Genomic DNA, 15,008 nt, shown 5'->3' with positions numbered 1-15,008 from the left:
AAAATCTCCTCATGCATGGAAGTCACCCTGTATAAATGCCAATCATTTCTATTATTTTTAATGAAGCATCTATTGTTTTAATAAGTGTCAGAAGCCCCCTCAAATATACCTATAATGTAGCTCTTCAGTAGGCTGAAGTTAGGCCCTTTAAACAGAGAGCATCTGTAACAGAAAATGTAAATACATAAAGCTGAGTATTGGTCCTGAGAAAGCTTAATATAGTAAACCATGTAGTAGCTAGTCAGCCACTACACTCAGTGTGAGTCCAGAGGCTACAACATAACCAAAGAGAAAACTTTGTGTTCCCACAGCAGCTAGTGTTATTTCTAACTCCTCAATGAGCTCAGTAGCATTTCAGATCATCTCATTAGGTCCTGTTTCTTTAAACTCGAAGAGACATATGACTTTCATCTGGGGTCCTTGCCTTACTGCTGAAAATGCATTAAATATTAAAATTTCAAGATAAAGAATGACATCTTTTCTAGAGAGACTTTATTATGACTCTTTCTGTAATTTCTGCGTTTGGTATTTAGTCACAGCCCATATTAAGGTTGATAAATCCTATAGCATTGCCTTGGTTCAGATACTGTCAATGAGTAATTTTCTTCCTGTTTTATCTATGGATGATTTTTGGAGATAATCACTTCTGGGTTACAGGGCATGGCTGTACACTGGAAATGAATTAATCATCCCCTGAGCTGAACTGTAGTGCCTATTTATGTCTTTTATTTCCTTTTCTTTTGAAAATACTGAATTGGTGCTGGCACATATATCAATATTGACCTTTCTAAGGACTGTAGGTGGGGTCAGGTGCACAGCTTAGATTACCAAGGGGATGAGTAATGGCAGTTACTTCTTCTGGCCTCTCATCAACTGTAGCATGTTTGAGGATGAAATCAGATTTTTAGAAAGCATACATTTTATCTTGAGAAAATCAATAAAAAATTAATAACATTAGCAGGTTGTTGTTGGTTGGAAAGACAGTAGACTTAGAGATAAAGGGCATGAAAAGGAAGATCCCATCAAACTTTCTGCTTTCCTATTTATCCTTTTTTTAAGTAAAATTATTGAATAGGTAATACTTTCTCACATAGTTCAAAAAGAAAATATATAACAGAAAATGGTAAAAAGACTCCTTCCAAAACCAACTGCCATCTCCAGCTCTGAGGTCTCCCACCCCAAGCAGGTAACTATTGTCATTAATGTCTTATTTATCTTTTTTGGAGTTTCTATGTAAAGCATATACAAGAAATTATCAATATACATTCCTTTTTATTTTAATTTTTTTTAGAGACAAGGTGTCACTTTATCATTCAGGCTGGAGTGCAGTGGCACAATCATAGCTCACTGCAGCCATGAACTCCTGGGCTCAAGCAATCTCCCCACCTCGGCCTCTCAAGTAGCTGGGACTACAGGTGTGCACCACCATGCCTGGTTGAGTATTTTAATTTTTTGTAAGGGTGAGCTCTCACTTTTGCCCAGGCTGGTCTAGAATTCTTGGCCTTAAGGCATGCTCCCACCTCAGCCTCCCAAAGTGCTGGGATTACAAGAGTGAGCCACCATATCTGGCCCCAATATATATTCTAAACTTGCCTCTGTTAGAGAAAAGGGAGCAGTCTATACAATTATGCATCCTTTTTACTTTGTATATTCTGGATAGCTTTTTATATTAAGACACAGAGAGCTTATCATTCTCTTTTATTTTTAAAAAATAGCACTGTGGCATTCTTTTTTATTAATGGATAGCATTGACATTAACATCATGTCAACTAGTTTGAAAGCTCAAATAACATTTGGTATGCATGTTATTAATCCAGAAACATTTACATATAAAATGTATTAAAAGCGATCCTCATTCTGCATATTAGGAAACTGAGGTTCAAATATTACATATTTGTAATGTTAAAAACAGTTTATAAGTTTTGAAGCTGGTTATCTGAACTCATGTCTTCTGGTTTCAAGACAAATATTAATCTTCAATTCCCGGCTTGAACATCTAACTTGACCAAAACATTCTCTTTAGCAATTGCTTTCTATGATAATATCCAGTACTGACTTTCCATCTTGTTTGATTGTTTAATTTAAACGGTCAGACTTGCCTACATATAGTGTCTCCCTCAATAAGGGGATGGGGATACTTAGACAGGAAAATCTTGGCAGGACTTCAGTCCCTAAAGCTAAGAAGCATGTTTTCTATTGCTCACTGTCCAGAGAAGAGAATGTCAGTTTTACTTCTCTCCTTAAGAGACATCTCATTTATGGGGATAATTGAAATGATTTTATTTATAAATTTCTGTGGCTTACTGTGGAATACCTGGCACCACTCCCATGGGGGAAAGGAAAACAAGGTGGTAGAAGTGCTGAAGCTATGGCAGCTTCCTAAACACCTTTCTGACCAGGACCCAGAAATAAACTAATTTGGGCTGACCCCTCAGTAGCAGTTATGTCTCTTGGAAAGCCAGTTTATTTCCAGACCTTGATGATTCAAATCACCTACTTGATAGGGGGCCAGGAGTTTTCATATGGCAAAGTTGCCAAGCTATAAACAAATCATATCAAATTGTGTCCTATATATGGTCCTTTCTTGCTCAACCTCCTCTTAGTTTTACCCTGATACTATAAAAATGGAGAAACTGGAAGAATAATCATCTTTTAAAGTTTATCTCCTTTTATTTATCTTTATGACAATCCATTCATAGCTCTCTTTGGCTGTTTTAGGTTATTCAACGTGTAACCGAAAACATAAAGGAAAACTTGTTCCCTTCATTCATATAACAAAAATGAAAAAATAGATATATCTTGCATACTACAGCTAGCAGCATAGAATTAGGGAGGAAGGAGGATGTACTTCAGAAAGAGAGAGCCATTGAATTCAGAGGAGAAAATTATCTGATTCTTAGCAGAAAGTGGCTGAAGAATAACAGCAAAGTCTAATGTATTTCTGCCCCCTTAGATTTGGGGTATCCTGCAGAGCTTACCTTGATTCAGTTTCCTTTATGAAGATCACTTTGCAGGCCTATAGCTTTTCTGTGAGTAGAAAACAGCTCCTGGCACATAATCCCACTACTAACCTTCCTCAGGCAATCTACTTTCCTGTCCTCTGAGGATGAGCACTTGTAGACTTAGAGGTTTCACAGTGTTTTGTACTTACTATGCATGAGGGTATGGAACCCTCACGTTTCCTCAGGAATTGCTTTGATAATAATCTTAAGAGGAAGACAATGGAATCAAAGTGAAAAAGGAGTGCACACATTGTACATGTTCCTGAATTTTTATCTAGCATCTGTGGAAGATACTTTTCTATAATGGCATTCATCATTCTAATGTGTGTTTTGGTCACTTTTTTCTTTTAGAATTAAATTTAGCTTTTCTAGAATCTGGGGAATATATTCAAATCACAAAAACCAAATTGCAATGGAGAGATACCACTAATAGTTAAATGCATTATTTTCTGAAATACTTTCTATGAATTGAAAGTCCCAGTAAGATATTACATAAAAAAACCACTATTTCAATGTTTTCTGAACTTAGACTGAGATTTTTTCTTCTGTCATCTATTAAAATCCCATGGAATAGATTTTTATAGGAACTTGTTGGGTTTTTTTTTCATGGAAAGATGTATTATGAATAAGAAAGTGTTTAAAGAATGATTGGGTTAGAAAATGAAAAGATCTTGAGGTTATTTAAACAATACTTAACAGGCTTCTACAGAGGGAGGTGAGACTTATGTCACAGCATATGGAACTTACAAGAAGATTGCTAAAAATTAGAGTCCTTTTTGCATATAAACCTGTGTTGATAGCTTAGTATAGGGGTGGGGATGCATTGGGTACTGTGAGAATTTAAAGAAGTATGTGATATGATCTCTCTCCTCAAGAATCCTTTATTTGGGCAGACAATACTGAAACAAAGAAAACAGTTAAGGCCCAGATAATGAGATAAGAAGTTGAGAGAAAAGGTACATCAATATGGGCCAGAATGGTTTGCAATTGGGATGGGAGTTGGGAGCATGAGGATAACTGGGAAGTGTAACACATGTTTGAGACATTTTCTTTTCTTTCAAGGGAGACAGATCTGGATGACACATGTATCTGGCATGCTTGGGTGTGTGTACTTTGATAAAAGATGCCTGGGTGATTATTCCATGAGTTATTTCTATTCCCTTCCAACTACTTGCCAGTGATATACACTGGACTAGAGTAAAAGGGAGGCTATGTGTACTAGACATGTAGAAAATTAATGCAGAATACAAAGCAGGAAAAAAACCAATACAAGCAGAGGAGTTTGGTCACTTTGGATAAATAGGCAGATATATAGACAGACAAATAGATGGATAGATAGGAAGCTATTTAAACTTTTATGCACAATGTGATCCATTGAAAATAGTGCTTAGGGATGGGTCTTACAGCAGAGGGGTGTAGAACATATTAGTGGATTAAGAGGTTATACATTTTTTTAAGGGAAGGATATTGGTAACTCCAACCTCCTTCTTGTATAGGTAGGAAATTGAGGATTCAGAGAAGTTAAATGTTTTGTCCAAAATAATTGAGTTTATATCACAGCCTGTCAGTAGCCTAGTATATAATACAAGCATGTAGTGATGAAGACCTGTATAAGGTTGGTGTTTGTGAGCACATATAATCAGGAAAGTCTAGATAAAATACATGTTTCAGAAGAAAAATCAATGTCTGGATTGGTTTTTTAAGAATGAAGAAGTAATTAAGGAAGAGCTTCCTTAACACTTATGCATTTCAGACTCCTCCAAAAATCACATTCCTAAACTTGGACATATCGTTTAAGAAACTTCCAAGAAAAAACTGGCATGTGCTACATATAGTATCTTATAAATGACTTTCTGGCCAGGCATGGTGGCTCACATCTGTAATTGGGGGCCGAGGCAGGCTGATCACTTGAGGTCAGGAGTTTGAGTCCAACCTGGCCAACATGTTGAAACCCTGTATCTACTAAAAATACAAAATAATTAGCCAGGCACGGTGGCACGTGCCTGTAGTCCCAGCTACTCGGGAGGCTGAGGCAAGAGAATCGCTTGAACCCAGGAGGTGGAGGTTGCAGTGAGCCAAGATCATGCCATTGCACTCCACCTGGGTGACAGAGTGAGACTCTGTCTCTAAATAAATAAATAAATAAATGACTTTCCTTTTCATGATAACTGCTGCATTATAGTATTATAATCCTTTACTTTGAGGCTTTTTATCTGCTAAAAATATTGATGTTTTCATTCTTGTCTGAGAGAGGAATAATAATTAATTTCACGTTTTTCAGGTAACTAAGCAAGACAAGAACCTCATAAAGCCGCTTTATGACCGATACAGAATTATCAAGCAAATCTTGTCAACACCTTCCCTTATTCCAACAATTGTAAGTCAGGATACTTGCATGCTGTTACTTTGTACTGATGTGTAGTTAACATGATGTCACATAGCAGTACAAGAGTTATAAAAGACCCTTCATGGTAGTATATACTGCAAATAAGGCCAGTTTTCATTTCAAAAAGTGAAAATTTGGTCTTCTCTAACCCCATTACTATACTTAACAGTGGCTGATATTAGAACTATTGTAAAATAGGAACATAAAGCACTTGTATGTCTAGAGCCGATTTTAACATTTGCTTTCATTACCTTGGGTGAAAAGAAATGACAGATTTCAGTTTGGCATTTTCTAATTTGTAACACAGCTAGACAAAACAGAGCCTTTCTGTTCTGTGTGTTGGTTAATTTTTTCCTTTAATCAGAAAATTAACAATATATTCTTAATATAATGCAACATTTGTTTTTGGTACCATTTGAGCATACTGTACAAGATATGAGAAGATTTATTTCAATAGAAAATATGAGTACCGAAATTGAATTAGGTTACTTTTAATAAAGAATGATTTATGGGAATACAGAACTAGAAAAGCATCACAAATCCTGCTCCATCAATATCAAAACAGTTACTTGTTCAAGATATCAACATAAAAAAGAATAAATATTAACAAATATAAATTTAAGTATGCTTGAGTACATTTATACTTCCATAATTTTTTGAGACAAATTATACTTCCACATTTTTAAAGACATTAAGAAAATAATAATTCATAGTCTTTGGAATTTTCCCTTTATGGAAGCATAATTTAAAATGTAGTAAGGTTCTTATATTTCTTGCAAGAGAATCTTCTAGTTGTGATAATAATTATCAGAACAGTTGAGGAACCCCACTTTGCTTTGGCCTTCAAATAGCTCTCCCTTGAACTTGTCAATTTTCTGAGTATCCTCTGTATCTAAATGTTGTTCCCCACTGGGACCTGACTTGGGGTATTTCTGGAGGATAAAAGTTGTCTGTAGTCCACCTCATCTTAACTCATATCACAAGTATTACGCTGGAACCCAGAAGGTCTGAGTGAAAGGGAGGAACCACTTGGTAGTATAGTCCAGACTGGACCATATCCTAATGGTCTGTGCCTTCATTGGCCCAGAAGACACAGATGAACTTGGTGAGTGTTTTAGCCCAGCATGGCTGCTGCCTTTTTGCTCATTAACTTCTGTAGGATTTTAATGAAACTGAGGAATAGCTCCTCTTGGTTGCTTCCATCCCAGTTCTCAGTAGACACATGGGTCACCTACTGGTTTTCATGGCATTGATTTATAGTTCCCCTTCCTGTTTTTGTTTCCTCAAGAGGCACTGAATATTACATGACTTTCTTTCTTTAACTCTGTCTGTGATAAGCAGGAGGAAGAGGACTCTGATGAAGACCGTCCACAGGGAAGCCAACAACCTTCTTTGCCAGATCCAGCATCTCACCTTCCTGTTGGTGACCACCTCACCTACTCTAATGAGACTGAGCCTGTTAGGGCCCTTTTACCAGATGAAAAGAAAGAAGTAAAACCACCAGCTCTCTCCATGTCTAATTTACATGAGGCTACCATGTGAGTATGAATCCTAAGTGTGGAGTCTCCTCTTAACTCCTGGTCTGATACCAGCATATGAAGCAGAGCTGGCCTTTGAAAATGCTGGACTCAAAGGGGTGGGTCAACAGTTCTCAGGGCCTTTATCCTAGTCTCTTACATTTAGATGAGATAGTTTTTCCACTAGAAATCCACTTGGTAGTAAGCAAATGACTTGTCCTTTGTCTCTTAAATAGCCCTTCAGATATAAGCCATTTGGATTTTCATTAACATTATCATTATCATTATTATTATCATTATTCAGTAGCTGGCATTCCTCATGATAATTTGGCCTTCTTTGGTTTGTATCTTACAGCCCAGATTATGAGATTTAATTTAATTTAATTTAATTTAATTTAATTTAATTTAATTTAATTTAAAATTTAATTTAATTTAATTTAATTTAATTTAATTTAATTTAATTTAAGTTGACAGAAGTGTCTGTCAGAGAAAGCAAGCAGAAAATCCTTTTTTTAGTGGTGGTTCTAACGCAGTTATTCCTAACTTTTCAAGGGGTGTTGGACTTTTTGAAACCAATAGAATCGTTTTAAGAAAATGCCCATATATAATTTCAAGTTCACAGAATCTCTGAAACCATACATGAGTTTGGGTATGCTTGTGTATATATACCAGATTCCTGCTCTAGAGTATATGACTTTTCTCTCATCTTGGTAGAATGAAGTGAGTAGAATTTGCAATGTAACTATAGCTTTCTTCTGGGTCTTATTTTCATTCACAAGGGTTTTGCTATTCTCCCAATATTCCCACACTTATTTCTCTAGATTAAGAATAGAATTTTCTTTAAAAGCTATTCCTCTGTATCTCTTATGTTCAGTCTATCACCAAATGCTGATGAGTATTCCTTCAAAATATCCCTTCCCTCATCCACCTATATTGCTGTTACCCTTTCCAGTTCTTTCAGTGGATTCCATCAATCTGCTTGCCTCTTGTCTGTCCTTTCCCCTATCCTGTGATATTTTTTCCATCAGGTAATTTTCCCTGCTTATGTGCTTGCCTATGGTCAGGCTCTATGTGTGTCATATTTACTCAAAAGACACTCTTATGATTGGAACACTTTTCAATGATAGATGCTTTTTTGGCTGAACAGATAAATCTGCTCATGATGATCTCTCAATTATGCCAGTGCCCAGTAATGACAAATATTTTACTTTATATAGGCCTGTACTTCTTGACCATCTCCGAGAAACTAGGGCTGACAAGAAGAGACTGCGGAAAGCCTTAAGAGAATTTGAAGAACAGTTTTTTAAACAAACAGGAAGGTATGTGTGGACAGAGAGATTTTTAAAGCTAATACTTCCTAGAGAATTGCTGTTAAAAATGAGCTGCAATTTTTTGCAGGAATGGTGACTTTTTACAAAATGTATATAATTTCCACACTGGCTTAGACTCAGGATTTGTCCAATGCAACATTCTAATAGTGCCAGTATTAGGGATGTTTTATGGGACATGGTAGCTGTCAGGTATGATAGCAATCTGTAAAAAATAGAGGATAAACTCAAAAAATCTCTAACTTTGCACAATAAATCTCATCATAAATGAATTTATTTAAACCTTTAAAAAATCTGTTTGATTTTTTTAGCCCACATAACTGCTTTGTTGTTGGTTTCTTAGTTCCACAAGTTACTCTCTACTTTATTAAATAATAATTCCTTATTCGCTTTAAATGTCTTCCTTAAAAGTCAGGATCTGTCCCTAATTATTTTATTTCAAGACTTGATAAAAAATTCAGTCATTCTTTCTACTCCTTAAATAAATAGTTAGCTGTATCATCTGTGCTCTATTTTTCTGTGTCAACCCCAAGTCTCATTATACACTCTATTAGTTTCCTCTAATTTTTGGTGTATCATCAACAAAATTACATATATAATCAAGAGATAAGGTTATTGATCTAATTTGGAAGAGAGATAAATTGCTTAGCTATCTTGAGCCTCAGTTCCCACTTTATAAGCTGAAATGGTTGGACTCCTGCGATACTTTGGGAAGCTACAGCTGTCATGTAGGATATCAATCTTTACAAAAATAAATAAATGAAGAGTGTAACTTTCTCAAAGCCACAAGTTATTAAGTAGATGAAATGAGATTAAACTCATTATTCAACTCATAAACTCATTAGTGCTACACAGGCTCCTCTGTATTCCTCTCCATTTAGGTATTGTATTTGACTTTTCAGTTCAGCAGGTTGAGGGTTGTCCTGATGGAAAGGGGCTATTTTCCAAAAGCACCTTGAAACTCTCCTGTGTGGTCTACTTACCTCTTAGTCCCTGGCAGGTTTTCCATTCTAGCCTACCAGGGATATTCTTTAGGACTGGACCTATTGAGTGAAAAGCTTTTTGCATTCAGCCAATACAGATGTAACAACTTATTTTCTACTTAGAATCTTCCTTTCAAGTTGATTGCTACAAGTCCAACTTACCTTTTTGGTGATGTTAAGTAATCTAGTGAGAAATGGTATGTGACTCATAAATTTAGAATATAAAGCATTTGTTATTATTTTTCCTTTTCCATACTTTTTTCTTTTATAAAATGTTCATGTAACTTTCCTCGTAAAACATTCCTTGGAGTAGTAACTTTGTCTGTCTGGACTGCCTGCTATTATTATACTTTGGGTAAATATGTGACTTGCACTATAAAGTTCCTGATCTCTGCCTCTTTTGGATAAAAGGTATTCTATGGGAATTTTTCATTCAGGGAAATATTTGTGGAGATGTTATCAAATATTCTAAATCTAAACAGTCATTACATATGAGAAATGACACTTTAAGATGTGCGTACACTCTTTTCATAAATTTGAGTTCCCTGAATAAATTTATATTTTTTAGCAATTTGAACTCAGGAATCTATCGTAAGGAGTTTGAGAACTTCCCAGTGTGCTAGTTTTGCATATTCTATTTTGGCTAATAAGAGTGCTTTGAGGCCGGGCGCGGTGGCTCACGCCTGTAATCCAAGCACTTTGGGAGGCCGAGGTGGGCAGATCACAAGGTCAGGAGATCAAGACCACCATGGTGAAAGCCAGTCTCTACTAAAAATATAAAAAATTAGCCTTTTATAAAAATATAAAAAATTAGTCCTGCCTAGTGGATCTGCAGTGTCACTTGGTATGCTTTTTGTCATATAGGGAAGTTAGTTATGTTCTATGTATAGTGTTCCACTGCACCTATGAGTCTTAAACCCACTTCAGATAAGTCTGTATTTGGCTATGAGGTTTTATGCCCCCTTCTGGTGATATACTTCAACTAAATGCACAAGTGATGATCTTTTACAACTAAAATCAAACAGTTGAATGGCTAGGAAACATGGACCTTAATTTTGTTTATCTAAGACATTTTATTGGGAAGGCCTAAGCATCCATAAGGTAAAATAACCATGCAAATGGATTACTAAAATGTTTAAGGCACTATAAATGTTTTTGGTAATATTTGCCATACAAGAGGCATGAGACTCATACAGATATTACATTATTATTAATAATTATGAGCCTGGAAGTGTGCTAAGCACTTTAGTATGTTTTATATAATGGAAAAACTGCTTCCGGAAAGACTTGGCAAAACTTTTCATTCTTGTCAAAGAACTCTTTTTTTTTTTTTTTTTTGAGACAGAGTCTCGCTCTGTCACCCGGGCTGGAGTGCAGTGACGCGATCTCGGCTCACTGCAAGCTCCGCCTCCTGGGTTCACACCATTCTCTTGCCTCAGCCTCCTAAGTAGCTGGGACTACAGGCTCCCGCTACCATGCCCGGCTAATTTTTTATATTTTTAGTAGAGACTGGCTTTCACCATGGTGGTCTTGATCTCCTGACCTTGTGATCCGCCCACCTCGGCCTCCCAAAGTGCTTGGATTACAGGCGTGAGCCACCGCGCCCGGCCTCAAAGCACTCTTATTAGCCAAAATAGAATATGCAAAACTAGGGAAAATTACATAATTGATTATTAATGTTTCTCTGTAATAATTAGACAATTTCTTTACTTAGATCTAGTTATACAAATTAAGGTGGTATTCAGACATCCAGCTATGATAAGTTTGACTCATAACACAGAATGGAGGCAAAGGATTTATGTTATATAATTTAGACAACAGTTAAGAAGAAGGCTGTCTATGGATTTGTATACTGTTCTGAGTTCTGTACTAGAAATTGCAGGGCAATAAATAGGGTTGAAATACAAGTAGATACTATATTCTTAATTTGTATAGATTAGCTTGTTTTTTATTTGGTGAGAGAGAAATTTCTCTTTATCACTACTGGGAAAAATAGAAGGGAGCTAAAGATAAAACATTAAATATATGCTATTTACCTGGTTTCAGCCATACTAATATTAGAGAATACTTGTGGTTATATTTAGTTGTAATTGTGGTGACTATATCTGTGTCCTCTACCCCTTGCATTTCAAAGTCATGGGTGGAAATGTTTTCAAAACGATTGGCTATCTTATTAACCAAGAAAACAAGAGCCCCCTGAGACCCTGTCACAATTTTTCCCTTTAGAAAACGTATCCTGACAACATATTTTTGTGGGAAGGCAAATGGTTTTAACTCCTGATATTACCAAGTTATTCTTCTAAGTAAACAGAAAGAGTATGCTGCATATGTATAAAAATCTATGCATTGTTACATGTCTAGCCTTAGTAGAATTAGTGTACAGAAGAGAACCACCACAATTTAGACTCTTGTAAATTACTTCAATCAAGGAACAGCTCAGTGGTTCTACTATATATTAGCAGAGACAGGTATTATAATTACAAGAAAATCTGGAAACGTTTCAAGTTTGTAAGACAGACCCTAAATGCTTTTCTTGTTACCATAAGTTTATAAGTTATTTTTATAATGAAACTTCTGTAGTATATTCAGGTTAATATTTTTAACAACTGTATTAGAGCTGATCATTTTGTACAGGTGTAGGGCTGTGGCAGATAATGGAAGAATGACTGGACAAAGAATGCCTTGAAAGTTCTGTTTCTTGTTTGTTTGTTTCTCCTTAGATCTTTTCACTGACCCCTTTGTTGTAAGTCTAAGCACTAAACCACATATTTGCAAAACACTTATGACATTCAAGTTTTCAAAGGTCACTATTATTTAGAAACTTAGTAACACATGGAAGGAGTGAATGAAGGTGAAAGGGAAGGAAAAGAAGACATGACGCAAAAACCAAGTGGAAGCTGTTACAGTATACTTTCTCATGTATGAATTATAAAAGAATATTTAAATAATGACTTGATTCATTGTGAACTAACAAATGTATTTTTGTTTTGCAGAAGTCCACAAAAGGAAGATAGGATACCAATGGCAGATGAGTATTATGAATATAAGCACATAAAAGCCAAACTGAGACTATTAGAGGTCCTCATCAGCAAGCAAGATGTGGCCAAAACTATTTGAGGTTCAGGAAATGTTATGATCACTTTCACCCATGATATAAAGTAAAGTTTATTTTCTTCTGCCATCCTTGCTAAGTAGTTTTGACACAATGAAAATGGAAGCACTTTAGTGGTAGTATTAGCTGTTTTTAAGAAGGAATAGCAAGTTTAATTATATACAAGGAGAAGGGATTTAAACACGGGGAAGAATACAACAGGTAGCCATATAATTGGGAAAAAATTCAGTGTCCTCCATGCCAAGCAGAAAACTCATAGTCAATACAAGTATTTTAAAAAATGACTAATATTTTATCAAATCTAAATAACATAGCTAGGACACTTGTTAGGGCAAGTTTATTTAGTATCCAAAGACTGTTTATGTTGCTGTATGGAAAAGAGCATGATTTTAAAAAATCAATCAGAGGAGGAAAAGAAATTCGCTTTTCAAGTAGGAAGGAATACAGCTAGCAAGAAAGTAATTTATTTGAAACTTCTAATGGATTTTTGAGTGATAAAACATTTACTACCTTGTCCTTTAAGTCTGCTAGGTTCTCAGTACCCTAAAATAAACTAGATTGTGTTGCTATTTTTTTTATTTCTCTCTCTATAAAAATAACACATTATCTGTTATTTGAAATTTTACATTTCTGGTTACCAAAGTTCATTCTGATAGCATGTACTTTGTGAATTATTATCTTTGTCTATAACTGACAGATGTTTATATTAAAATAAAATATTGTATTAAAAATTTAAAATAGGTATTTTGGATAGATATGTGTCTGCAGTATATAATCTAATGTGTCCATAGTATTATTGCTAATCTTTTGGTTTACTATAAGATGATATAACTATTTTTTCATTGGGAATATACATTTTTCTTAATGTTCCAACATCTATACTTTGTAAAGTCAAAACATTTCCCATGATCTGTAGTTATTCGTCCTTCTGTACAAAATGAAACGTTTGGAAATTGTTTGCCCTGATACCTTGAAAGAGAAGCCAGAATATTTATTTGGTTCATCAACTTTGGTGTATATCAATCATTTTGTGTTATTTTATACTAAAACATGTTTATTATTTTCATTTTTGTAAAAGGAAGTAAAAGGTCAACATTTTCTCTCATGTACCAACCTTGTTTGTTTGTATTTCTATTTTCTGTAATGTAATGTTTAAGTATGATGTTGAAGAAATTCACATTCTCTTATAGTTTGGATGGGAAGGCTATTGACTATTTCAGAAACAGACTTATTTCAGAGGCTTATTGTTTTCTCTGTTATTTACCTAATATTTTATAACTTCTTTTATGAATCAGAATAATGTCCTTCATAAATTTGTTTAATTGAAGTCATCTACTTGTAACAGGACAGATACACAACTATTTGAGGTTTACAAATTACATCTTTGATAAGGGAAATGGTTTCGTGACATGTACACAATTGCTATTAAAATGTAACTCTATATATTCTATATGATTGTAAATATTTTATACAACAATACAAATAAAATATTTTTCTATTATACTTATTATGTTGAAACACAGTAGTTGTTTCCTGTTAGCTAATATAAATAACATAAATAACACTGTCAAACAAGAAGTTGGAAGTGCTGACAATTCTAGGCTTCAAGATTTAACTCATGCTGCAATTACACCCTTTCATGCGGTTTGGAGTTATCCCAATATTTGTTCAGTAGATTAAAATGAATGCATATTTAAACACCATTTATAAGCCATTATTGTGTACTTTGCTAAAGCGGTCTATATAACTGTTTTGTTATGTTTGGCATAAAGGAAACAACATAAAAACATTGCAGCATCTAGGCAATAAAGTGTCAAAAGGAGAACTTACTTAGGGTATTTCATCATTGAAAGTAGTGGCAGGGGTAGGGAATAGGAAAACACTAAAATGGCTTTGAATGAAATTTGGAAAGTGGTAGTTTGTTTTTGGTGACAGTGGCATGTGCATGCTTCAGTGGAAAACATCTGGTGATGAAAATGGACAACAGAGGACCAATGCTCCTAAGGGAGGAAAAGGGACTGAGTAAGAATAAGAAAAGTGGGCATTAACGTCCAACACTGATATTACAGGTTTTGCAGCTGGGATCTTTCTTTGCATTTGCAGTAGACAAACTCATGAGCTGATGACCAGTGATTTCTGCCACGGTGCCCAGAGAAAGATCCACAGGGTCAGTGTAAATGACTTCTAAAATGACATCCTGGGCATGGTGGTAAACCAGCACCCCATCTTCTTCTGTACAGGTCAAAAATTTATTATCCTTAGAATTTAGTTGAGGAAGGCGCTGCTTACAAAATTCATCTCCTGGTGATCCCACAGGAGCAATAACAAGAATCACATAATGATAAGCAGTGTACATACAGTAAAAGTCCCCAAAGTATAAGTTAGTATTGGGGTTAAAAAGTTTTTCTGCGGCAATCTCAAACCTGTATCTTCCATAAGGTGAATCCTGGGGTGGCTTTCCAGTATTGAATTCAGTGCTGCAGCTGAAGAAGATGCCTTCTAATTTTCCACTGATAGGAGAGCCATGGCTACCACTGTTATCCTTGACAGAGGGCTGCATAGCATTCCCATGATGTTCTCTGCAAGAGAAAACAAGTGGTCACTGCTTAATACAATAGTGGTAAGTCCACTGATTTATATATTTGAATGGCCTAAAAGTCAAACATCTGAATTAAGGCCT

General features: G+C 35.3%; 2 protein-coding genes across 12 annotated transcripts in view; one reads left to right on the top strand and one right to left on the bottom strand.

The window, feature by feature from the left end:
* FAM13C (family with sequence similarity 13 member C) overlaps positions 1-13,835 on the top strand; it is a 117,052-nt gene extending 103,217 nt beyond the window's left edge. For 3 of the 10 annotated variants that reach the window (XM_032137827.2, XM_032137767.2, XM_032137783.2), the window contains 4 exons: positions 5,284-5,379; positions 6,727-6,926; positions 8,123-8,224; positions 12,210-13,835. In XM_032137827.2, the coding sequence (XP_031993718.1) occupies positions 5,284-5,379; positions 6,727-6,926; positions 8,123-8,224; positions 12,210-12,333 (522 nt within the window). In that variant the 3' untranslated portion in view covers positions 12,334-13,835. Of the gene's footprint in view, positions 1-5,283; positions 5,380-6,726; positions 7,297-8,122; positions 8,225-12,209 lie in introns of those variants that run through there. The other 7 variants (XM_032137791.2, XM_032137849.2, XM_032137810.2 and 4 more) reach the window with 4 other exon arrangements.
* PHYHIPL (phytanoyl-CoA 2-hydroxylase interacting protein like) overlaps positions 12,364-15,008 on the bottom strand; it is an 80,544-nt gene continuing 77,899 nt past the window's right edge. For both annotated transcript variants that reach the window (XM_032137863.2, XM_032137871.2), the window contains exon 5: positions 12,364-14,907. In XM_032137863.2, the coding sequence (XP_031993754.1) occupies positions 14,373-14,907 (535 nt within the window). In that variant the 3' untranslated portion in view covers positions 12,364-14,372. The remainder of the gene's footprint in view (positions 14,908-15,008) is intronic.

This window comes from Hylobates moloch, unplaced genomic scaffold (genome assembly GCF_009828535.3).
Source record: "Hylobates moloch isolate HMO894 unplaced genomic scaffold, HMol_V3 SCAFFOLD_3, whole genome shotgun sequence".
Classification (NCBI taxonomy): Eukaryota; Metazoa; Chordata; class Mammalia; order Primates; family Hylobatidae; genus Hylobates; species Hylobates moloch.
This window is presented reverse-complemented; position numbering and strand designations above follow the sequence as displayed.